At 48.8% G+C, this 24,533-nt stretch overlaps 2 protein-coding genes across 2 annotated transcripts; both read left to right on the top strand.

Moving 5' to 3' along the window:
- The first annotated feature begins 265 nt into the window (after window positions 1-265).
- LOC144161679 (acetylgalactosaminyl-O-glycosyl-glycoprotein beta-1,3-N-acetylglucosaminyltransferase-like) lies at window positions 266-8,416 on the top strand. The gene is made up of 4 exons (XM_077692303.1): window positions 266-346; window positions 2,905-3,135; window positions 5,886-6,119; window positions 8,375-8,416. Exons 1-4 carry the CDS (start codon window positions 266-268, stop codon window positions 8,414-8,416), a joined length of 588 nt encoding a protein of 195 aa, XP_077548429.1.
- Window positions 8,417-15,612: 7,196 nt separating this feature from the next.
- On the top strand, window positions 15,613-23,235 carry LOC144161677 (N-acetyllactosaminide beta-1,3-N-acetylglucosaminyltransferase 3-like). Its single transcript, XM_077692302.1, has 3 exons — window positions 15,613-16,242; window positions 19,869-20,099; window positions 22,864-23,235. Exons 1-3 carry the CDS (start codon window positions 15,613-15,615, stop codon window positions 23,233-23,235), a joined length of 1,233 nt encoding a protein of 410 aa, XP_077548428.1.
- Window positions 23,236-24,533: the final 1,298 nt, after the last annotated feature.

Genomic DNA, 24,533 nt, shown 5'->3' with positions numbered 1-24,533 from the left:
GCGCTGTCGTGAGGGCATCGATGTCCTGTTCTTCGTGCACGCCTGCTCACGAGAATGGAGACGGCGGGCGGTCCTGCGCGACACCCTCGTCGAGGAGGCGGCCGCGAGACGCTTCAACTGGGCCGCCGTGTTCTTTGTGGGTCGCCGTGCCAAGGAGCCACTCCTCGACGCCTGGCTCAACCTTGAGGCGGACGCCCTTGGCGACCTGGTCGTGTTCCCGTTCGAAGACGGCTACAGGACCATGACTCCCAAGTAGGTGAACGGCATGCAATGGGTGGCCGACCACTGTGCCAACGTGCCGGTGATCGTCAAGCTGGACGACGATGTCACCGTTCACCCGTTCAAGGTGAATACCAATGCGCCTGTGAACATCGACGCTGTAGCCTTCAATGAAAGACACGCTGTTAACCGAAAGTTAAGGGCTCAGCTACTGGGGCCGTAGTTGATGTCTAGTCAAGAGGTTGAACGACTGGCACACTGTACCAAGCTAATGAAATTTCGGTTACGAACGCCTTTGTTTAGAGCTGGTAAATCAGGAGCTAGTTCAATTCAAAGAAAACCTAAAATACATAAATGAAATATGTATGCAAACAGGTATGGTTAACGTTTTTACTTGAAGCGTTTTCTGATCAGAAGCCTTCGTGTCGCAGTGTTCTCGGCAGTCCATCAAATCGGCCACATCATGTGTTCTAATTTTTTACCGAAGGGAATGGTCGTCTAGCTGACACTTCCCCAGAAAATAACATTCGTAGTCAATTATTTTAAAACCGCTATCACCATCCGGGTTTGCCTTGTTACGTACCAATCAAACAAACGCTGCCTTCCGTCTTTTGTAGATCGGCCAAAACTCAGTGCGCTAAACTCCGTCACTGCACTCGCCTCCAGTAAGGGCGTACAAACGGGGAAACCACTTTGTAACAACTATTTAACCAAGAGAAACGCTTTCGCCTTCTCATCTCGTGGGAATATGCTTAGGCATACTCTTTAACCTTCTTCAACTGTTTAACCTTGAGGTCACGCCAAAGCGTGACCTCAAGAAATACCTCCGTTGCCGTGTTGTGGGCAGACATGTGTGGTACGTGTGTCAAGTTCTTGATAAATTGTATGGGAAGGCATTAATTTGTCCAGAATGCGTAAAACTGCCAATGGAGTCGGCGTCAGAGGCAAGCCTCTAAACACGCGTCACTACAGAGTGTTTCAAAAAGTGTGAATCGAATTGCAAAACCCAAAAATGGGAAGGTAGGCTGAACGATGCCCGCACATGGGCAGAGCCCCTTCAAAATTGGAGTGTGTTTATAGCACGTGCACCAAATATCAGTACTGCTAACGCATCGAGTAACTTCCGGTTTCTATGTCCCATACCCAATATTAGCCGTGCTAACGCCTGATGAGTCACTTCTGGTTTCTTATTTCATATCAAGGCTTTCATTACGCCTTTTGTAATATTTGATATTACGACTGCCATCTAGGGGCCGACATTGCAGCACACAAATAATAAGGTTTGTATACCAAAAACTGCACTTCAGACCTGATGCCACGTGGTGGAGATACGCACCGCAGGTAGGGAAGGGTTTTCTGCCCTCTGACTCTGCGCATTCCGACAATGTCAAGCGAAGATTGCGAACACTGCCCTGAACTCGGCATTAAGCCGATAATGTTACCCTGAGATGTAGAGAAGCTTCGATTGATTGATTGCAGGGTTTAACCCGCTGACGCAACAAGGATGAGGAGGCGCACCGTGGTGGAGGGTTCCAGGTTAATTATGACCACCTGTGTATCTTTAACGGTCGCCGCAATCTCGTACAGACGGATGTTTGTGCTTTTCACCTCCATCGGAAAAGCGGCCGCCGCGGTCGGGAATGGACCTGCCGTCCTCGTGCTCAGCTGCACAACGCCTCAGTCACCGCGGGGAGTTGGAGAGGAGCTTCACAGATAAAATCTCAAAACTGCCCAATGCAGGCTATGCGAATGCGGTCCTGGTGTCGATCTGCGAGTCGTTGCTTCAAAATATAAAAGGAAAAGTCTGCAGCGGTCCTAGAGAGGCTACTGACAGGAGCAAGATAACGGTTGTGCCTTAGCTGCACGGAATCACACACAACATTAAGAAGATAGCACCCACAGAGGGGGAGACAGTTGTGTGCTCATCCCCAAACAAAGGGTATGCCAGGCGCCGGCATGTCAATCTTGCAATTATAGAGAGCCATTGCACAACTAAGCACCGTACTTCGTGCGCAGCATGCGTGCAGGGGGTTGTATACAAGCTACCGTTATCATGCAGGAAAAGCTACATTGGCCAGACCTGCCTTTGTATCAACAATAGAGTTGGAGAGCACAAGGTCGCAAAAAAAACGCTCCGCCAGGTCACTTGGCCACCCACTGCCGAGATTACCCGACTTAATGACGCCATGGAAGTTTGAAGTGGACTTCCATGGCTTCATTACCATCCATAAAAACAGTGATATGCTAGCGCGGGAAATCATCGAAGCAATGGAAATCGAAAGAAACATCGACGATTGTGTCAGCACAGTGTCGGTTGCGCTAACGGATAAACTATTTCTGCGCATGATTGTACTCGTACCAGGTAGCTAGAGGAGAGTATAAATATACAAGGCGAGGCGAAAAAAATTAATTAGGTAGTGTCAAGGTTTGTGCTTCGTCTTTCGTCTTTGTGCCCTGATTTAATTTTAGGCTGCCCAGTATCTAAACAATTATTATCGAACAAGCTAAGATTCTGCCTATGCTAACACCTTACAATTTGGCAACGGTTTTTTATTCTTTTTTTATACCGACATATCAGTACTGCTAACGACCGAAGAGCTGTTTCCGGGTTCTCATTGTCATACCCGCATATTGGTGCAGCTAACGCCTGACGACTTACTCCGGTTTCTCATTCCTACGTCTCAGCTTAGCCAGTACCTGCAGACGGAGTTATCCCGGGAGCCCGCACGCCTGCACTGCTACGTTTTGGGGGGCCAGCCAGTGGTCAGGGAACCGGGCAGCCGCTATTTTGTGAGAACGGACGACGCCCCAATGGAGGAGTACTTCACCTACTGTCAAGGCCGGGCCGTCATAATGACCTTCAACGTCATGCGAAAGCTCCTTAGAGCGTCACCCAAGGTGTATCCCCACCCCACGGTAAGGCCTCTTCTCCCCTTTGCGTGCACTTCCTGCAAAAGCGACACTTCTATCGCGAAAATACGTGCTCAAAATTCACCTTTTTTTTTCGTGTGTACGCTCGAATATGTACGCTCGAATAAGTTGTCACGAAGTAGATGTGCCTACTTGCGCTGATCTGCAATAATTTCATGCTTCTAGCACCACCAGACAGTGGGTATTCCGCCAGATAAAAGAATCAATTTCACTCTCTGCTTTTTCTGCAGGAAAGGCTATTTTTACTGACAGAACTGGTACATATCAGGGCAGGCAAATTGTCACGTTGAGCTTTTAATAAGTACAGTCCAATCATCATAAAAATTCCTCTTCTGCTACAACTACCTGATGAATATAGTGGAAAGAAAGGAGCTATATGTTTAAGTTAATATTTGGGCGCCAAAGTTCGGTTTGTGATTGGCGGAGGGCCGTGCATAGCGTATCATTTATGGAATATTGGAGCGCGTCTCATTAACAACAGTCCTCTTTAAAACCACCAAGTGTCAGTTATTACCATTACAGCTACGTAGATTGTGTCCAATTTGTGGGAAGCCTTCTCTTCAGGTGGGAGTACTCGTCGTCGCACCCACGTTTTACCACAGATCGAGACCCGCACTGACGGGAAAAATGGTTTTTTGTTCAGCGTTACGAAGTAGTTATTAGGTAGACATTATTGGGGGAGGGCGCCTGGCGGCGTTGAGCCATCCATCGTTTGTGTTATACAGCCTGCGGAGTTTACACTGCGGCTACTTTATATTTCCTATACAGTAAAGAAAAAAATGATCTCCTTGCAGTACGCAAAGCATGAATGAAAGACGATCATGGCTTGCACATCACGTAATGCTATTTAAAACGTACGTAAACGCCATTACTTACGGAAAAACACGAGTACAAACAACTATTCGCTCAGACAATTTTACGCAAACAATTCTCCATTTGCAAGAAAATATTCTCTTCACTTCGATGCACATGTCTTCACAAAACTTCCCCGTAAAGCCTCTACTCTCCTCCGCTATCCTGTCAACTCATCCCCTCCCGTGTCGTTCCTACCAGGATAAATACAATGGGGCTTTGTTTTAATCAGTTCTGTTTTCCGGGCTTCCACTGTTCAAGCCCCAACAATTGGCCCCATTCGATTTTGGTGGGCTTGGAATACCACCTCGAGGTCTAGTCTTGGGTTTCACGCTCTTTTAGCATTTTTTGGCCCAAATACTGTGTTTAACACGTATTTTCATTTGATCCCGCAAAGCTAAAGCGCATTTGAGCCTCTGTTAAAAGCACACTGCCAGGGCCATCTATGAATTGATGGTTAGCCTTCAATGTACCGGATGTTTTCTTTTTGATGTACGAATGCGTTTTCAAGGTTTGCGATTTCGAAAGGTTTTGGATGTATAAACTTCCCGTGGCAAAATTTGTTTTACCGTTTCGGCCGCGTGGCTGAATTGAAGGTTAGACACTCAGTCTTACAGACCGACATTGGATGGTTTAGGTAGTTCCCCGAAGAGTATCGTCTTTAAAAGACCCTGCCTTGATGGCACGACTTCTACGAAAACGGTTGGCGCGAACTGATGCCGACCTGACTGACACTTCCATGGTTTTAGGCCACAAAAAAACATAAATAAGAAAGAAGGGGGAGCTTCCAAATGGCAGGAAAAGTGAAGGACGCGCTTTCGAAAAAGAGTCTCCGGGCGCATTCGGCTTCTGCAACAGGCACCGCTTGGGCACTAAGCTCCTCTTCCCTCTAACGAACATCGTCGATGTGAAGACTGGAGCTGCCTGCAGCCGTCGTGGGCCCAGTTTTCCTGCTTTTGCATGGACTAAACGTTCGTTCATATTGGCCCAAGGGGCATGGTCCTCATGGAGGAGGGAGGAATGTGAGGTGTAAATAGGACCCTCTCTGGCAGCCCATACCAGCCACTATTTTATAGTTTACTGTGTCACGACACGGTTGAGTGTGTATGGAAACATAAAAAGTTAAAACGACGCACAGCTGACAACCTGGTCAGCTTAGCCCTTCATAATCAGCGCTCACTGATCCAAAGGGCTAAGGCAGTAGTCGTTGCATCTCTAGCCCTGGTCCTCTGGTTCGACCTAGGCATTCTATTTTAAGTGCAGAACACTTTAAGGGTCCAGATTATCGTCGTAATTACTCCAGGATGATGGCGTCACGTGCCAATACAGGGTCTTCGAAAAGATAACCGTTTGCGCTAGTCAGGACAGAATCGGCGTCTCGAGTTACAAAGCTTCTGTCTGCCCCATCGGGCCGACGAACCTCACGTTACTCACATGCTACGTGTGGGGGGTGAACTCTGCGCTGCGTTACTGCCACGGAGGCTGCTGTTGCTCTGCGTCGAAAAGTACAAGGTAATATAAAACACGAAAGCCAGCATGAAATAATGCACTATTGCCCTTAATGAAAGGTCAATTAGACGGCCTCTTCATGGGACTTTTAATGGGGCTCCGCCGTCCTCTCTTGACGGCTTTCGCTATCAACACCAGGCTGATACTGAAACTAGTCACAAGATGGCGCCACAGCCCCTCTGGCGAACCACTACTCCGCACTTCGGCAGCTTCCGCGTTAGTAGAACTGCTTTCTTATTGCTCCGCTTCCCATTCCCCACTTTCATTTGCACCCTAATAAACGTATTTTCATCCATACAAAGAGTTGAAGCTGCAATTCCGCAAACCTGCTAACGTTTCAACGATTACTTGTTTCTTTTTACGGGCCAACGCAGGACGACGCGTACGTGACCGGCGACCTCGCACTGCTCCAGGGAATCGGCCACGTCGACATTACTCACTTGTACCTTTTTGAAGAACCAAACGCAAGCTGCCTTCTCGTCGGCGATTGCATCTTCATGCACTGGCTGGTCGATACAGGCGAGAAGGCCATTGAAGAAGACTTGCGGACCCTGGACGCTCGCTTCTACTGGTCTTTCGTGCTCTTGGACCAAAAGGTTCACGCGGGAGTGAGGCTGGACTTATCATCCAGGCTGAAGTCCCGTAACTATGCACTTGCTTTCCAAGATACGAGGGCACAACTGGTCAAGCGCAACTGAATTGATAAAGCGCAACAGGCGCTTCTGCTGTCCCCCTAGGCCATAATGAATTTTCTCGAAATATTTTCTTCTCTTTCTTCTCGGACGCTAAGCGGAAATAGGGCTGTACCAAACGAGCGTAGTTCGGTGCTTGGCTGTGTATATGTGTATATGCTGGCCTGCATGTAAAAATAAAGCCAACTGTGGTTACGTACGTCATGCCGCATCGTCATCCCCTGGAACAAACCTTGTGCTAAAATGGCATTATTATTCCTACCCATACAAAATCATGTTGCTAACCGGTTGGTTGATATACGAAAGAGATTTCTGTCGGCTCCACGCGAACAAGCAGATTCTCACCCGCGCACAGTGACATTCCTTGTACAAGCACTTTACTCATGCGTTTTTAGCAACAAACGTGTCATCGTTCCTTATTCTTACAAAGTGACAGACCTAATATTTGATGACAACATATTAGGGCGCTAACTCTGGGCAGGAGTTTTAGATGCAAAGCATCTCTTGCTCGGGCTATGTCCGGCGTCCGCACCTCTCCCCCTACACTATATAAATATAAAATAGTTAGTGGTGCCCGGTTTCGATCCCACGACTCTCTGGCCGCAACGGGACATGCGCGGCACTCTTCCAACTGCGCTACAAAACCGAGACTGGAGCAAGTGCTGCGAACGCGCCTTATGTCCTTGACTCATTCAAACTACGTCAAGAAGCTACTGATACAACGAAGGCACGCGAAGCTAAACGTAAAGGGAAACGGAACCGACGAACTGAAAACTTTAGACGAGGATGTTGAATTTCCCGTGGCAAAGCTGGGGCGCGAAGTTCCACGCGCCTTGCAGCTCAACCAGAGAAGAGGACGAAGAGGGCGGGCAGCGGGGTAGGAGCGTGAGCACGCCATAAAGAAAGACGAGAGCAAAGCCACGAAATATGTTCAGTCGTGCCCTTCAGTCTTTCGGCGTACGCCAACCTGGAACCCTCAAGGAGTGGATGGATCCACCATCTCACGTTGCACCATCGGACGCACTCTGGCACAGGCGTGCTTCTCTTCAATATTGTAAGGACGAGAGACGATCCGGCCGTTTCTATCCAGAGCCGACGTCGGGGCCACCCCACCTCGAAGGCGTGGACAGCGGCCCTCCTCCCCCTTCACCGTAAAGTCCCCCAGTTCTGTCGCAAGGTTTATAACCTGTACAAAGCAGAAATAAAGGCGTCATAAAAAAAAACTCCCCCTCCTCCCCGAAGGGGATCGTGCGGAAATGCGAATGCATTGGGTGCACCGATTAGTGTGTTGCGGCAAGCAGTAATGGAGAGAGGCGTGCGCTCCACTGCATTTATATACATTTTCCGAGCGCAGCGAGCGGAGAGATGGTACGCGGAGAGGAGAGAGAGACCCGCGCAACACGCCCGCCCCGCGCGCGAGCTCTCTCTCCCGCCGAGCTCCGCGATGCGAGCGCCCTCACACGCCCGAACGCGCTCCTCCTCTCCACTCACTCTCCGCTACTCCGCCCGAGCTCCGCGATGCGAGCGCCCTCACACGCCCGAGAGCGCTCCTCCTCTGCCCTTGCCCTCCGCTACTCCCGCCCGAGCTACCACCTGCTCCGTTTGCTAGGCGCGCCACAGCTGTTGCTAGGGGCGAGGAGGAGCGCGGAGAGATAACACCTGTGGGCGCACGCCGACGGAGTACGACAACCCCCGACTAAGAAATGCATTCACATTTACGACGACGACGACGACGAAGGCAGAACTACGAGGCGCACGCTCACGTGCGCTCGCGCTGGAGGAATGCAGGCGCACGTTGACGGAGCACGACAACCCCCGACTAAGAAATGCATTCGCATTTAAAAGAAAGACGAAAAACCAGTAGGTGTTCGTTCAGGTAACGCCGGTGTCGGTCTCTTCGCTGTCTTCTCCTCGCTTAGAGACATTTCTCTGTCTCTACATGGGGCTTTACACTACGTTCCCATTCGTGCTCTGATGAATGAAACCACATAACGGCAACACAATAGAGCCTACACCGAACAAGCTACGGTTGGGCAATTGGAGATTTTTTTGCAAGGCATCCCTTATTCGACCCTCCGTCGTCCGTCGACACCTCTCCTGCTCGTCCCCCTCTCCATGCCACCTGGAATAACACCACTGTCCTCCTTGCCGCTCGGCCCGTCCCATGCCAGCTCAAGAAGACACAGGCCACACTGTCGCTCGAGGAGCCCTAACCAGCTGTGATAACGCCGCTTTCCTCCTCGCCGCTCGGCTCGTCTCGTGCCGGCTCAGGAAGACACCGGTAACACTGTCGCTCCAGGAACCCTTAAAGGGAAAGCCCTTAAAGAGACATCACAGTGATGTCCTTCTCTTCTTACTGCGCCGTCCACACCACCTCTACGCATGCGCGTCTCTCCTCCCTTCTCCTCTCCTCCAGCTGTATAAAAGCAGGTGCGCGCGCTGCGCCACTTTCAGTCTGCTCCGAGACACCGCCTGCGCTGGTTCTGCTCTGGTGTGGAACCTACACGGAACCCCGTGCTGTGCATCACCGCATAGTTCCCTTTGGGGAGATGGGGAAATTTTTAAATGCAGAGCATTTCTTTAACTCGCACTGTCACCCGTCGTCCCTCGGCGTTGTCCGCTCTCAACAACACTTGCGGGCGCGCATGCGCGTGCTCCGGCGCTGAAAGAGGCCTTGCAGCAGCAGGTGCTACCTCCTCTCCCTCTACTGCGCGCGCTAAGGCAGCGGCGAAGCGTCAGCGCCGAGCCGCGGATCCCGAACGTCGAGAACGGGAGGCCGCCGCCAGTCGTCAGCGCCGAGCTGCGTATCCATCGAATCGAGAGCGAGACACGGTTTCGAAACGACAGCGGCTAGCGGCGGACCCCGCGTTACGAGAACGAGATGCCGCCGTCGGCCTTGTTGACGTAGTTCCCGACGTACGCCGCGCACTCGTAGTGGTCGAGGATGATCTGCAGGTAAATTTTGGAGTCGAGAACCCTTCCGATCCACGGGTTGAACGCGTTCACGCGCTTCTCGGCGGAGGTCCTCGCGTGAAGCACGCACGGACGCGACGCGCCAGCCCAGAGAATCTCCGAGTACTCATCCCCAGACCGCACGTCGAAGGCGCGCAGGAACTCGTCCAAGCTCGCAAACTCCCTGTGCTCCAACGCTTCGTGCATTTCGTCATGCTTGGCCTTCAAGCGCCGTCGACGCACCCGTACGACAACAACAACTACAACTACCACCTCCAACTACCACAACCTACGCCACGTGACCACCCCCAATGCTTTGCATGTACTCGTGTCGCTCGCGCAGGGGCATGCGACGGGGGCACTTTTTTGTCTTGGTAAGTAATACCCCTGTCATAAGAGCACTTTGAATAGCGATTGAGTCGGTCCGCGTCGGGCGCTGCTACACGGCAGTTTCAATCGCGATCAAGCCCGATCCCGCTCGAACCAAATCCTGGTTTCCAAAATGCGATTACGGTTTCCAAGCGCGAACAGGCGTAAGCGGTGATACTCTTGTTCCCGCTGAGTAATCGCACAGAAGTTGACAACTTCAAACTAATGCCACAAATTGTATCTAATAACTTGATCCAAATAACTTTGAGGCAACATTTATATAGTTACGTATGCCTACGACTACGGAAAGCTCCCAGACGCCGGACGCAAAGCCCATTATTCGGCGCCACATGGAGTACGAGAGTTTAACTGGTACAACTTCATCGTGATTGCAACGTGCCGTGTAGCTGTGGCGTTGTGTCGAGCGCGCTCGTAAATTCAATCGCGCTTCCCTTCAATCCGGATAGAAATTGCCCCTCTGACAAGGGTAGTACCGAAGTTGCCGACTAGGAAAAGGTGCTCAGGAGCCTTTTGAAATTAGCAGAACTTTAGTACCACACCTTAGGAATATCGGAAGCACTTTTAAAATCCCTCTGTATGTCCTCACAACGCGCTCATTGCCCCATGTTATCCTTTGTCCTTGATGCTAGCACGTTAGTACTCGAAGAGCTAGGAAAATTGTGATATTTCTGTTAAGACAAACAAATGATGAAACTTGATGTCTTTTAAGGAACTTGTTCGGTGCCTGCGCTCTCTTGTTTCGGTTTTTACAACTTACTTAAGAATAGCTGTGTCAAACAAACTACATTTCAAGTGGCTACATGCAAACGTCAGCAAAGCTTAGCACGGCATGTGTATATCGGTTCCGCGTTTCCTCCTTTTAATAAGTGCTAAATAACTTTGAGTGTTTTTTTAAGAATCAAAACAAGGAGAGAAACACGGGCGCAGTTGGTGTTTCTGTTCTTTTCTCAGTGGGGCAAGTGGGGCAATTTAAAAAAGAGAATGTCGAGAAGAACAAATGCTACTGAAAACTTGGTAGCGGCGTAATGACGGACAAAGCCATTCACTCAAGCGGGGAGCAGAGATAGGGTGAAAGGTAACAGAAAGAACCCATTCCCCTCCGTTGCCTGGAAGAAGTAAAGAAATTAGGCGAAGGCTGATTTTTGAATTATGACAATTGCGCTAAACTGACAAACAGAGGAAGAAAGACCGACAGAGGGAGGGAGACAGACAGTACGCGCATTGTCTGTCTTCCTTCCTCTGTTGGTAAATTTAGCGCAATTTTCGTAATTCATAGTGCACCAACTAATCGAACAACAAATTTGACTGAAGGCTGAATTCCGGGTCTCGGTGCTCTACTGGTCGTTTCTCTAGGCGTCGTATAATTACGGCAACGTTTCTCGTTCTTAGCACTTAAAGAGAATGAAGTGTTCTCTAATGTCGATGGTGCCGGAACCTGGTTGGAAGCCTCATACAAAAATAAAACTCTATTTTGGTATCAGGGAGTCTCATGTTAATTACTGAAGTAGATGGGAAACGAAGTGTACGCAGCAATTTTGCTTCTACTTGGAACGCGAACAAATAAAAAATTTTCCCTCTGTACTGAGTAGCAATCATTGTGAACAGTCTGCTAAAATGTGAGTCTGCATTCACTTGTTTTTTCGGAGTTTTTGATTTAATTTGTTCAAAGGTCTCTGATTTATAAATTCTCTTTAATATCGAATGAGAAGGCGGAAAACTAAACATTTGCTTTCGGATGCTAACATTAGCCTTTAAACGTCGCGTGCGACACATGCTCTATAGTTCAGACTCCGATAACACTGACTACACCTCCCAATTCCAATCACGCTCAAGTTTGCAGATAACGGTCCCGCTTCCCTTTCATTTGTTAAACTTGGTAGCAAGCAAAACTGTCGCATGTGCAAGTCTTTTTCCTTTCTACGGTAGCAATAACAGACCTGTGTTGTCTGTATTATTTCCAATAGCACTGGAGAAGGACAAACCTCTAAATCAATGTTATTCAACGCCCACCCGTTCTACTTTTTTTTTCTTTGTTTGCTTGCTTCAAACTAGAAGGGAAATCTTGGTTCTCACGTTTCTCTCTCGCCGTGGAGACTGAATCTTCGTAGGGGGTCAAACGTTCGTAATGTAATTCATGGCAGTACTTCTGCCTTTGATTTTCTTTAGTGTAATTCTACGCAAAAAAAACTACAATCATGCTTCATAATAGCGCTTGCGCCACTTATGCTACACGCTACGAAAACTGTATACTCCACAACTTTTTTTACGAATAATAAAAACATCCCGAACAATAATTCGAAATAACAGCGTGGCTGAACGTTTACAGTTGGTAGACGCACTACACGTGCAGCGAGTTTGACGTTACTTCACGTGTCGCTTGGTTTCAGTTTTAGCCAACCACACGTTAGGGCTGAAAAAAGGCTTGAAAACCAATTATGGTTGATCCCTCTATCATAGGAATCGGCAAAACACGAAAGTGAAAGGGGCCTTCTCAGGAGAAGTTGAATGTTAAAGGAACCTTGTACATGTGCGAATGGTTCGCGAGCCTCACCCCGCCAGACGAAGCGACGCCCACACGGAAGCAACAAAAAAATTACCGGTATATTCAGGGACAACAAAACAAACAATGACAATCACAGAAACAGCAGCTTGAAACACAGCGGTCAAGGGAACAACGCCAGCACGGAGGGCGCCTCAATTCACACGCGTCCCCCTAACACAAAGGCCCTGGAATAGAGAAGCAAACTGACGGCGCTCATTAGCATCATGATGCGCTACTTCGCTTCGCATCTCCTAAACTGCAGCACCATTTGAATGAGTCATCAGGGAAAGACGTAAGGCGCGTTAGTAGAGCAGTTCACGCCGCTGCTCATAGCACAGTGGGTAGAGCGCCACGAACGTCTCGTTACGGCGACAGGGCTCGAGAGGGCATGGGCTCGAATACAGGCACCGCAGAGCCAATGTCACTTTTTCTTTCGACGTTACTTTCGTGACGGATATGACGAGAGGGAAATCTTGGTGTACCCGGGCATAAAACACTCTCGTGTTAAAATACACACAAAGGGGGATTTACTGGGATTTACAACTCGATGCGACTCGGTTCATAGGACGTGAATCGCATTAAATTCCCAACTCATGAGAATGGCTCAGTGGTCCTCCGACAGCGTGGCGCGCACTGGCAGGACAACCCCTGCTCATGTGCATTGGCGGCGACATTATCGATAGCCCGTGTGTCACATTCAGCAATATTCTTCAGCAAGCCAGGCCTCTGTGCCCGGCGATGCCTATAGTACTGTGGTATTCCTTTGACTCCATGGCGTAACGTATACCTCGGAACTCTAAACCATCAACATAGTACGCGACCACCACCTCGGGTGATACGTCGTTCGAACATGGGCACAAGTCTTTCACTTCAGTTGTGATGTCAAACTCTAAGCGTGTTTTTATGCTTCCTGCACATAAAAGTGATCTAAAAGTACGAAAATACCCTTGTTTACAAATAGAATGCGTATAATCAAGCAAAAAGAAAATTCCAAGTAAAAAATATCAGAAGTATTTCGACACAAATACAGCACTGCTGGTACTCGAAACACATGCGCAACATGGAAAAATCCCACGCAGCCAAAACCACCGTCGCACTACACAATAATAAATGCGGTGTGCGTGGGTAAGCTCATGGAGCATGTAGTCCTAACCCGACTAAGCAACTTCATGGACGATAAAGGGTTATTCCCTCACACAATGATAGGGTTTAGAACTAAATTATCCACCCAGGACGTAATGTTACAATTAAAGCATCAAATAATTGACAAAGAATCCCAATCGACAGATATAAAAGCCATACTTGGCCTAGATCTCACAAAAGCTTTCGATAGCATCACGCACAAAGCCATATTGGACAGTTTACAAAACGTAGGAGTCGGAAAACGAACGTATACATACATCAAAGACTTCCTCTCCGGCCGTTCATCGCAAATAACTGTAGGCGGGGTCAAATCGGAGAGTATCAACCTCGGGAGCAGAGGCACGCCGCAAGGCTCAGTCCTCTCTCCATTTCTTTTCAATGTTGCAATGTTAGGATTACCCGCAGAACTCAACAAGATAGATGGGCTGCATCATAGTTTATACGCAGACGACGTCACTCTGTGGTTTACGGGAGGCAGCGATGGCCTAATAGAAGAAACGCTACAGACGGCCATTAATACAGTCGTACACTACGTGTCCGCCAGAGGTCTCAAATGTGCGCCACAAAAATCGGAACTGCTGCTCTATCAACCAACACGTAGAGGACGGAAAAGCCCCACCGAAACCCCAAACATTAAATTAGTTGCGGACGGGAATCCGATTCCCATCGTTAAAAGCATCAGAATCCTCGGGCTCCGACTGCAGTCGAACGGGCACAATGGGGAAGCCATCAAGTTGCTAGAGCAGAGCGCCCATCAAACGATGAGACTCATCTCGAGGATCGCCAACAGGAATTACGGATTAAAGGAAGCAAACCTGATAAGATTAGTGCAGGCTTTCGTCGTCAGTCGTATTATATACGTTACTCCGTACCTCAACTTGCAAGTCGCCGAAAAGGCTTAAATCGAGCGTATCATCAGAGGGGCATACAAGGAAGCCCTCGGGTTACCTACCTGTACGGCTAACGAACGATTACTAGCTCTAGGAATTCACAATACGCTGGAAGAGCTTATAGAAGCCCACACAGTGGCACAATACGAAAGACTTACACACAGCGCAACGGGAAGACACATACTCGACTCCCTAGGAATTAACTACGCGGCACAACAAGGCACCAAGGTGGACATTCCTCAGGAAATACGCGAGTGTGCCAAAATACTTCCGTTGCCAAGTAACATGCACCCGGAACACAACGAGGGAAGGCGGCAAGAGCGAGCCAAAGCCATTAAGAAATGGTTTCAAAATTCTAGGGACGTGATCTACGTCGATGCGGCAGAATATGCCACGTGTGATGCCATGTCAGTGACAGCCGTAGACTGTGAAGGCAAATTAACCTGCTGCGGAACGGTCGTAACCGCAAAATCCGAGACAGCCGAGGAGTGCGCCATCGCACTTGCGATAGCCTCCACGACAGCTAAATACATAATCAGTGCCTCGAAAACGGCAGTTCGAAATTTTATTAAAGGGCGCATATCGCCGGAGGCGCAACGCATTCTGCTAAATTTCCGAGACCAGAGGAAAGTCCAAATTTTATGGGCACCTGCACACTCTTCCCTTCCGGGTAACGAGGCAGCTCACAACACGGCTCGAGGACTCGCATGCCGAGCCACCGAGCAGCCTCCGCTGAGGTCGGGAAGAGACCCCATGGTCTCATACAGGGAAATCACGAATCATTACAGATTCGAACGCGCCCGTTATCCTCCCGCTCATCCATCCCTAAACAAAAGGCAGTCGGTGGTCTGGCGTCTCCTCCAAACGAATACCTATCCAAACCCCGTGGCATACAGTCGCTACTACCCTGGCCAATATTCAGGCATGTGCGCACTATGTAAGGACCGGGCGGACCTGTCACATATACTATGGGCTTGTCCTCAGGCGACCCAAGAAGGCCGTAAGATCGCGAATGACGAGCAGTGGGAGACCGTGCTGCTCAGCTCTGACCCAAAAGACCAACTCTGGGCCGTCCAGTTGGCTGAAAACGCCGCCAGGGCCCAAGGGCTGCTGGCCGCCGTTTAGGAAGGAGGCCTCCTTACAAACAACTGGACAAAAATAAAGTTGTATCTCTCTCTCTCTCTCCAAGCAACACGTTCGAAATCGAGGCCGTATACACCAAAGATCAATAGAGGGCACGTGAGGAATTACCCGAACAACTCGGAAACATACCCTGCAGCAATACTCGAAAACGTTTTTGCATCTAAAAAATTAAAATGACCCTCAGTGGCATTTAGTTTGCATTTAGAACGTTCGCATTCTTATGTCCTTAACAATTCTGAGGTTCCCTTGGATTTGTTATAAGTTTTTGGGTATCCCTCAAGCAAGTAGTGGTTATTTGGCGAAGAAAGGCATCATCATCATCATCATCATTGTGGTCATCATCACCCAAATGGCGGTCGCCCGCATGGTTTTCGCATCCCGAGACTTCACCATGAAAATAGCCCGCAGCAAGTTATCCCGCATGCGAAATACCGTCTTCATCCTCGTCACGACCGTGAGCGTGTTCGCGTTCTTCCAGCTGGGGAATTTTACAGCGCTGAAGGACTTGCTTCAGGACGAGAATCTGAAGCACATCGAATACTGGAGCCACGAAGTCGGTCAGGCTGCTCTACGTGAGGGCGAGCAGCTTGAAGCGACGCGGCTTCCGCACCGCGGAGGCTGGGCCGTGGAAGCGGGCTGTCGTGAGGGCATCGATGTCCTGTTCTTCGTGCACGCCTGCTCACGAGAATGGAGACGGCGGGCGGTCCTGCGCGACACCCTCGTCGAGGAGGCGGCCGCTAGACGCTTCAACTGGGCCGCCGTGTTCTTTGTAGGTCGCCGTTGCAAGGACCCACTCCTCGACGCCTGGCTCAACCTTGAGGCGGACGCTCTTGGCGACCTGGTGGTGTTCCCGTTCGAAGACGGCTACAGGACCGTGACTCCCAAGTGGGTGGCCGGCATGCAATGGGTGGCCGACCACTGTCCCAACGTGCCGGTGATCGTCAAGCTGGACGACGATGTCACCGTTCACCCGTTCAAGGTGAATGGCAATATGCCAACGAACATCGACGCTATATTCTTCAATGAAAGCCACGCTGTTAACCAAAAGTTAAGGGCTCAGTTACTGGGGCCGTAGTTGATGTCTAGTCAAGACGTTCAACGACTGGCACACTGTACCAAGCTAAAGAAATTTAAGTTACGAACGCCTTTGTTTTGAGCTGGTAAATTAGGAACTAGTTCAATTTAAATAAAACCTAACATACACAAATGAAATATGTATGCAAACAGCTATGGTTAACGTTTTTACTTGAAGCGCTTTCTGATCAGAAGCTTTCGTGTCGCAGTGTTCTTGGCAGTCCATCAAATCGGCCACATCTTGTGTTTTAATGTTCTTCCGAAGAGAATGGTCGTCGAGCGGACACTTCCCCAGAAAATAACATTCCTAGTCAATTACTTAAAAACCGCTATCACCATCCGTATTTGAACGGTTACGTATTAGTCAAACAAACGCTGCCTTCCATCTTTTGAAGATCGGCAAAACTCAGAGCGCAAAGCTCCGCCCCTGTACTCGCCTTCAGTCAGGGCGTACAAACGGGGAAACCACTGTGTATCAACTATTTAAGCAAGAGAAATGCTTTCGCCTTCTCATCTCGTGGGAATATGCTTAGGCATACTCTTTAAATTTCTTTAACTCTTTAACCTTGAGGTCACGCCAAAGCGTGACATCAAGAAATACGTCCGTTGCCGTGTTGTGGGCAGACATGAGTGGTACGTTTGTCAAGTTATTGCCTAAATTTTAATGGGAAGGCATCAGTTTTTCCAGATTGTGCAAAACCGCAAATTGAGTCGGCGTCCGAGGCAGCCTCTAAACACACGTCACTGCAGAGCGTTTCACAAAGTGTGCGTCGAATTGCAAAACCAAAAATGGGAAGGTAGGCTGAACGATGCCCGCACATGGGCAGAGCCCCTTCGAAAGTGGCGAGTGTTTCAAGCACATGCCCCAAATATCAGTACTGCGAACGCATCGAGTAACTTCAGGTTTCCAAGTCAAATACCCACTATCAGCCCTGCTAACGCCTGATTAGTCATTTCCGATATCTCGTTCTCATGCTCATAAATCAGGAGTGCTAACACGTGATGAGTCGCTTCTGGGTTCTTATTCCATATTAAGGCTTTCATTACGAATTTGTAATATTTCATATTCTGACGGCCATCTAGGGACCGACATAAGCAGTCACACAAATATTAAGGTTCCTAGACCAAAAACTGCAATTCAGACCCGATGTCACGTGCTGGAGATACGCATGGCAGGTAGGGAAGGGTTTTCTGCCATTTGACTCTGCGCATTCCAAGAATGTCAAGCGGATGTTGTCAAACACTGCCCTGACCTTGGCATCAAGCCGATAATATAACCCTGGGATGTAGAGGAGCTTCGATTGATTGTTTGCAGGTTTTAACGAGCCGATGCATCGAGGGTGAGAAGGCGCGCCGTAGTGTAGGGCTCCAGGTAATTTTGACCACCTGAGGATCTTTAACGTTCACCGCAATCTCGTACAGGAGGATGTTTGTGCTTTTCGCCTCCATCAGAAAAGCGGCCGCCGCGGTCGGGAATCGAACCCGCGTCCTCCTGCTCAGCAGCGCAAGCCCTCATCCACTGAGCCAACCCGGCGAGTTGGAGAGGAGCTTCACAGAGAAAATTCCGAAACTGCCCAATCCAGGCTATCCGAATGTGGTCCTGGTGTCGATCTGGGAGTCGTTGCTTGAAAAGATAAAAAGGAAAAGAATTTGTTTTAGTTGAGGAAACCAATTAGGCAAAACAAAGTAGGGGAGCAGAAGAAATGATTTAGTTAGTAAGTTCGAGAGAGATAGAAAAGCCAGCACCTTCGCCCCGAATGATAAGATTAGAGCGGAGAAGACAGTGGGAGGGCCAATTGATTAAACCTGTTTTCCAAGTACCTTTTTCGTATAAAGGAGCACCGTCGGCAGGAGAGGAAAACAAGTACATATGCTGCACGCACGTCCGAGTTCATTGTTCAGAAACTGACGCTTGAACTTTGCGTCGGCCCCATTGAAGTTCTGCATTTTTGCAGCTAGACACCTGCGTCTGTCGGCAGAGTTGCCCGCTTCGCAGAGCGCGAACGTCGTACTTTTGCCACCAAGTCGCTTACGCTCAGCTTCGATGACGCGAACGGATTCGTCAGCAGCCCTTTCTTTCTCACGGAAGGCGTCGCGTGAGCTCCTGGGTCGTGTGCATTCCTTTGTCGGCCTGGTTTTATTTACAGCAAAGCTTTATATGGCCTCGGATTCTACAGAAACAGCTGGCTAGCGCAGCATCTTTTCAAAGTGCTACGAGTTGTGCCGCGCCTCCGCCAGATGGCGCCACGGGTCCCGCGACCGAGAGAAGACGCAGTGAAACATCCCCCTTGCGAGGGGCACGATCAAATGCAGAGCATTTCCGGGGGCGCACGACGTTAAGTAGTTTGCGTTACGTTAATGTTGTTGCACTTGTGGCAACTGCTGACGAGAGAGCGCTCGTCAGCAGTAATTTGAATGAGTCAACGATATAAGGCGCGTTCATAGCGTCCCATTCTGTGTCGGCTTTGTGGCGCAGTGGGTAGAGCACCACGTACATTGGGTTCCGCCCGCAGGGTCGAGGGATCGAAACCGGGCGCCGGATAGTATTTTTTTATATAGTAGGGAGGGGTGCTGACAACGACGTTGCGGACTACGGACGTCAACGCGGGTGACATCGTGAGTCTGAAATGCTCTGCATTTAAAAGTACGCAGGGGTCCTAGAGAGGCTACTGACAGGAGCAAGATTATGGTTGTGCCCTATCTGCACGGAATCACACATTAAGAAGATAGCAGCCAGAGAGGGGGAGACAGTTGTGTGCTCAGCTCCAAACAAAGGGTATGCCAGGCGCCGCCATGTCAATCATCCAATGATAGAGAGCCATTTCATTGCACAACTAACCACCGCAACAAGTGCGCAGCATGCGTGCAGGGGGTTGTATACAAGCTACCTTTATCGTGCGGGAAACGCTACACTGGCCAGACCTGCCGTTGTATCAACAATAGAGTTCGATAGCACAAGGTGGCAACAAAGACATTCCGCCAGGTCACTTGGCCACGCACTGGTGAGATTGCCCCAAGTAATGACGCCATGGAAGTGTGAAGGGGACTTCCATGGCGTCATTACCATGCATAAAAACAGTGATATGCTCGCGCGCGAAATATACGGAGCAATGGAAATTGAAGAAAACATGGACGATTGTGTCATAACAGTGTCGGTTGCGCTAACGGATAAACGTTTTATGCGCAGTGTTATAATAACTTAGACCACTTGGCTAGAGGAGTGTATAAATGTACAGGGCGAGGCGTAATAAAATTCATTTGGTAGTGTCAGCGCTTGTGCTTCGTCTTTCGTCTTTGTCTATGTCCTGAGTTAACTTGAGGCTGACCAGTATTTAATCAATTATTATCCAACAAGCTCACATTCTGCCTATGCTAACACCTGAAGAGGTAGCTACGGTTTTTGTATTCTGGTACCCGCATATCAGTAGCTAACGCCTGAAGAGCTGCTTCCGGGTTCCTATTGTCATACCCGCATATCTGTGCTGCTAACGCCTGACGACTGACTTCCGGTTTTTTATTCCTACGTCTCAGCTTAGCCAGTACATACAGACGGAGTTCCCCCGGGAGCCCGCACGCCTGCACTGCTACGTTAGTGTTGGCCAGCCAGTGGACAGGGAACCAGGCATCCGCTTTTTTGTGAGAACGGACGACGCCCCAATGGAGGTGTACTTCAATTACTGTTCCGGCCAGGCCGTCATAATGACCTTCAACGTCATGCGAACGCTCCTTAGAGCGTCACCCAAGGTGCATCCCCACCCCACGGTAAGGCCTCTTGTCGCCTTTGCGTGCACTTCCCCCAAAAGCGACACTTGTACTCGTGAAAATACAGGCTCGAAATTCAGATTTTTTTCGTGTGTACGCTCGAATATGTACGCTCGAATAAGATGCCGCAAAATAGATGTGCTTATTTGCGCTGACCTGCAATAATTGCATGCCTCTAGCACCACCAGACAATGGGTATTCCGCTAGATAAAAGAATCTATTTCACTCTCTGCTTGTTCTGCAGGAAACGCTACTTTTACTGACAGAGCTGGTACATGGCAGGGCAGGCAGAATGTCGCGTTGAGCTTTTAATAAGTACAGTCGTATAATCATAAAAATGCCTCTGTTCTGCTACAACCACCAGATGAATATAGTGGAAAGAAAGGAGCTTAACGTTTGAGGTAATATTTGGGCGCCAGACGTTCGGTTTGCCAGAGGGGGAGGGGCGTGCATAGCAAGTCATTTATTGAATAATGGAGCATTGCTCAGTAGCAACAGTGCTATTTAAAGCAACCAAGTGTGAGTTGTTACCATTCCAGCCACGTAGACGGTGTCCCATTTGCCAAAAGCCTTTTCTTCAGGTGGGAGCACTCGTCGTCGCACCCACGTTTTACCACACGTAGAGAGACGGACTGACGGGAAAAAATGATTTGTTCTTCAGCGTTTCGAAGTGTTTATTTTGTGAGCATTGTTGGGGGAGGGCGCCTGGCGGCGTTGAGCCATCCATCGTTTGTCATATACAGCCTGCGGAGTTTACACTGCGGCTACTTTATATTTCTAATAGAGTACAGGAAAAATGTACTTCTTGCAGTACGCAAAGCATGAATGAAAGACGATGATGAGTTGCACATTACGTAACGCTGTTTAAAACGTACGTAAACGCCGTTACTTACGAAAAAACACGAGTAAAAACAACTATTATTTCAGACAAATTTACGCAAACATTTCTCCATTTGCAAGAAAATTTTCCCTTCACTTCGATGCACATGTCTTCACAGAACTTCCCCGTAAATCCCCTACTCTCCCCCGCTATCCTGTCAACTCATCCCCTCCTGTGTCGTTCCTACCAGAATAAATACAATGAAGATTTTTCAAATTCAACTCATTTTTCCGGGCTTCCGCAGTTCGAGCGCGATCAATCGGAACCATTCTGTTTTGGTGGACTTGGAATGCCGCCTCCAGGTCTAGTCGTGGATTTCAAGCTCTTTTTGTATTTATTCGTCCAAATGTGGTTTTTCACGCGTATTTTCATTTGGTCCCGCAAAGATACAGCACATTTGCAGTCTCTGTTAAAAGCCCGCTGCCAAGGCCATCTATGGATTGATGGTTTGCCTTCATTCTGCCTGATGTTTCTTTTTGATGTACGAATGCGTTTTCCAGATTTAGCGATTTCGAACGGTTTTGGATGTATAAACTTACAGTTCCAAAATTTAGTTTTACCGTCTCGGCCGCGTGGCTGATTTGAAGGTTAGACACTCAGACGTATGGACGGACATTGGATAGTTTAGGTAGCCCCTCGGAGAGTCTAGTCTTTAAAAGACCCTGAATTGATGGCACGACTTCTACGAAAACGGTTGGCGCGAACTGATGCCGAGCTGACTGACACTTTCGTGGTTTTAGGCCAGAAAAAAAAGATGCATAAGAAAGAAGGGGAGCTTCAAAATGGCAGCAGAAGTGAAGGATGCGCTTTCGAAACAGGGACTCCAGTCGCATTCGGCTTTTGCAAGAGGCACCGCTGGGGCACTAAGCCCCTCCTCCCTGTACGGACATCGTCGGTGTGAAGACTGGAGCTACAGCCGTCTTGGGCCCAGTTTCCCTGCTTTTGCATGGACGAAACGTTCCTTCATATTGGCTCAAGGGGCCTGGTCTTCTGGAGGAGGGATGAATGTAAGGTTTACATAGCACCCTCTCTGGCAGCCCATACCAATCTCTTTTTTATAGTTTACTGTGTCACGACACGGTTGAGTATGTGTCGAGCCATAAAAAGTTAAATTGACACCCACGTGACAACAACCGCGTCATGGCTGGCGGCCCTGGTCAGCTTATCCCTTCATAATCAGCGCTCAGTGATCCAGAGGGCTATGGCAGCAGTCCTTGCATCTCCAGACCTGGTCCTCTGGCTCGACCTAGGCATTCTATTTTAGGTGCACAACACTTTAAGGGCCCGGGTATCGTCATAACTACTCCAGGATAATGGTTTCACGCGCCAATACGGGGCTTCGAACAGATAACCGCTTCCGCTAGTCGGACTAGAACCTGCGTCTCGAATTACAAAGTTCATGTCTGCCCTTCGGGCCGACGAACCTCACGTTACTCACATGGTAAGTGTCGGGGGTGGTCTCTGCGCTGCGCCACTGCCACGGAGGTTGCTTTTGCTTGGCGACAAAAAGTACACGGTAATATAAAATAGCGAAAACAGCATAAAATAATGCATTATTGCGCTTGATGAAAAATCAATGATACGGCCTCTTGATGGGCCTTTTTCTGGGGCTCCGCCGCAAACTCTTGACGGCTTTCGCTATCACCGCCAGGCTGAGACTGAAACTAGTCACAAGATGGTGCCACTGCCCCTCTGGCGAACTACTACTCCGCACTTCGGCAGCTTCCATGTTGAGTAGAACTGCTTTCTTTTTGCTCCACTTTCCATTCCCCACTTTCATTTGCCCCCTAATAAAAGTCTTTCCATCCATACAAAGAGTTGAAGCTGCTATTACGCAAACGTGCTAACGTTTCCACAATTGTTTCTTTTTCCCGGCCAACGCAGGACGACGCTTACGTGACCGGCGACCTCGCGCTGCTCCAGGGAATCGGCCACGTCGACATTGGTCGCTTGTACTTCTACGAACCCTCTCGAGAATCAAACGGAAGCTGCCTTTTCGTCGGCGATTGCATCTTCATGCACTGGCAGGTTGTTGCAGGTGGGAAGGCCATTGAAGAAGTCGCGAGGACCCTGGACGCTCGCTTCTACTGGTCTGTCCTGCTCTCGGACCGAAAGGTGCACGCGGGAGTGAGGCTGGACTTATCGTGCAGGCTGAAGTCCCGTGACTATGCACTTGCTTTCCAAGAGACGAGGGCAGTGCTCATCAAACGCAACAGAATTGATAAAGCGCAACAAGCGCCTCTGCCGTCTCCCTAGAGCACCTTGAATTTTTTCGAAAGATTTTCTTCTTAGACGCTAACCGGAAATAGGGCTCTACCAAACAAGCGTAGTTCGGTGCTTGACAGTGCATTTGTGTATCTCCTGGCCTGCACGTAAAAATAAATCCGACTGTGTTTACGTACGTCATGCCTCATTGTCATGCCCTGGAGCATACCTTGTGGGAAAATGGCAGTATTATGCCTACCCATACAAACTCCTGTTGCTAACCGGTGGGTTGATATGCGAAAGAGATTTCTGTATGCTCCATACGAAAGAGAAGATTCTCACCCGCGCACAGTGACATTCCTTGTACAAGCACTTTACTCATATGGTTTCAGCAACAAAGGTAACATCGTTCCTTATTCTTATAAAGTGACAGGCCTAATATTTGATGTCAAAATATTAGGGCGCCTACTCTGTGCAGGAGTGTTTTGCCTTGGTAAGTAATACCCCGGTGATACGCGCACTTTGAATCGCGATTGAGTCGGTACGCATCGGGCGCTGCTACACGGAACTTTTAATCGCGATCGAGCCCGATCCCTCTCGAACCAAATCCTGGTTTCCAAAATGCGATTAAGGTTTCCAAGCGCGAACAGGCGAAAGCGGTGATACTCTTGTTCTCGCTGAGTAATCGCACAGAAGTTGACAACTTAAACTAATGCCACAAATTGTATCTAATGACTTGATCCAAATAATCAAAACGCAACATTTATATAGTTATGTATGCCTACGATTACGGAAAGCTCCCAGACGCTATTATATATTTAACGGTATTGTATATTTACCTAACATGGTGGCTTCTTCCTTCTGTAGTTCGTCCTTTCTTGTCCGAAAAAGCAATCTTACTCGCTTTCTACTGGGTCTGCCTCCTTGGTGTTCTGGAAGAAAGAAAAAAGCGGGAATTAACAACAAAGCGCGTAGGCCTCTTTCTCACTCCGTCTGTAGATCACGTGGTGAAGGTAGTCGGTCAACTGCTCGGTTCACCATTCGTTATAAAGACCCAAATTGTCTGTATTTGTTCTGGGTATTTTACCTTAAAGCAAAGGTACTGATCTCCTTGTAGGAAAGTCTCGAAGGAACAGGATTCTTACTCTGCCATTTCATTTTTGCCTAACTATTAAGACTTAGTTGCTGGTCGTTAGTTACTTGAATTCGTGGTTTTAAGCGTTTTAATTTTGACAAGTTTCTAACTTTTTTAATATTCCTATTGTGTTCTCGTGCGACGTTTCTGAAAATAAGCACTGGTCGCACTTTTAGTTGGTGCCCTCAAAGCTTGTGATATAAGATATATAATT

This window comes from Haemaphysalis longicornis, unplaced genomic scaffold, assembly GCF_048455015.1.
Source record: "Haemaphysalis longicornis isolate Haplotype H1 unplaced genomic scaffold, Haemaphysalis longicornis Haplotype H1 scaffold_12, whole genome shotgun sequence".
NCBI classification, from domain to species: Eukaryota; Metazoa; Arthropoda; class Arachnida; order Ixodida; family Ixodidae; genus Haemaphysalis; species Haemaphysalis longicornis.
Note: the sequence above shows the minus strand (reverse complement) of the source record. Positions and strands in the feature narration are given on the sequence as shown.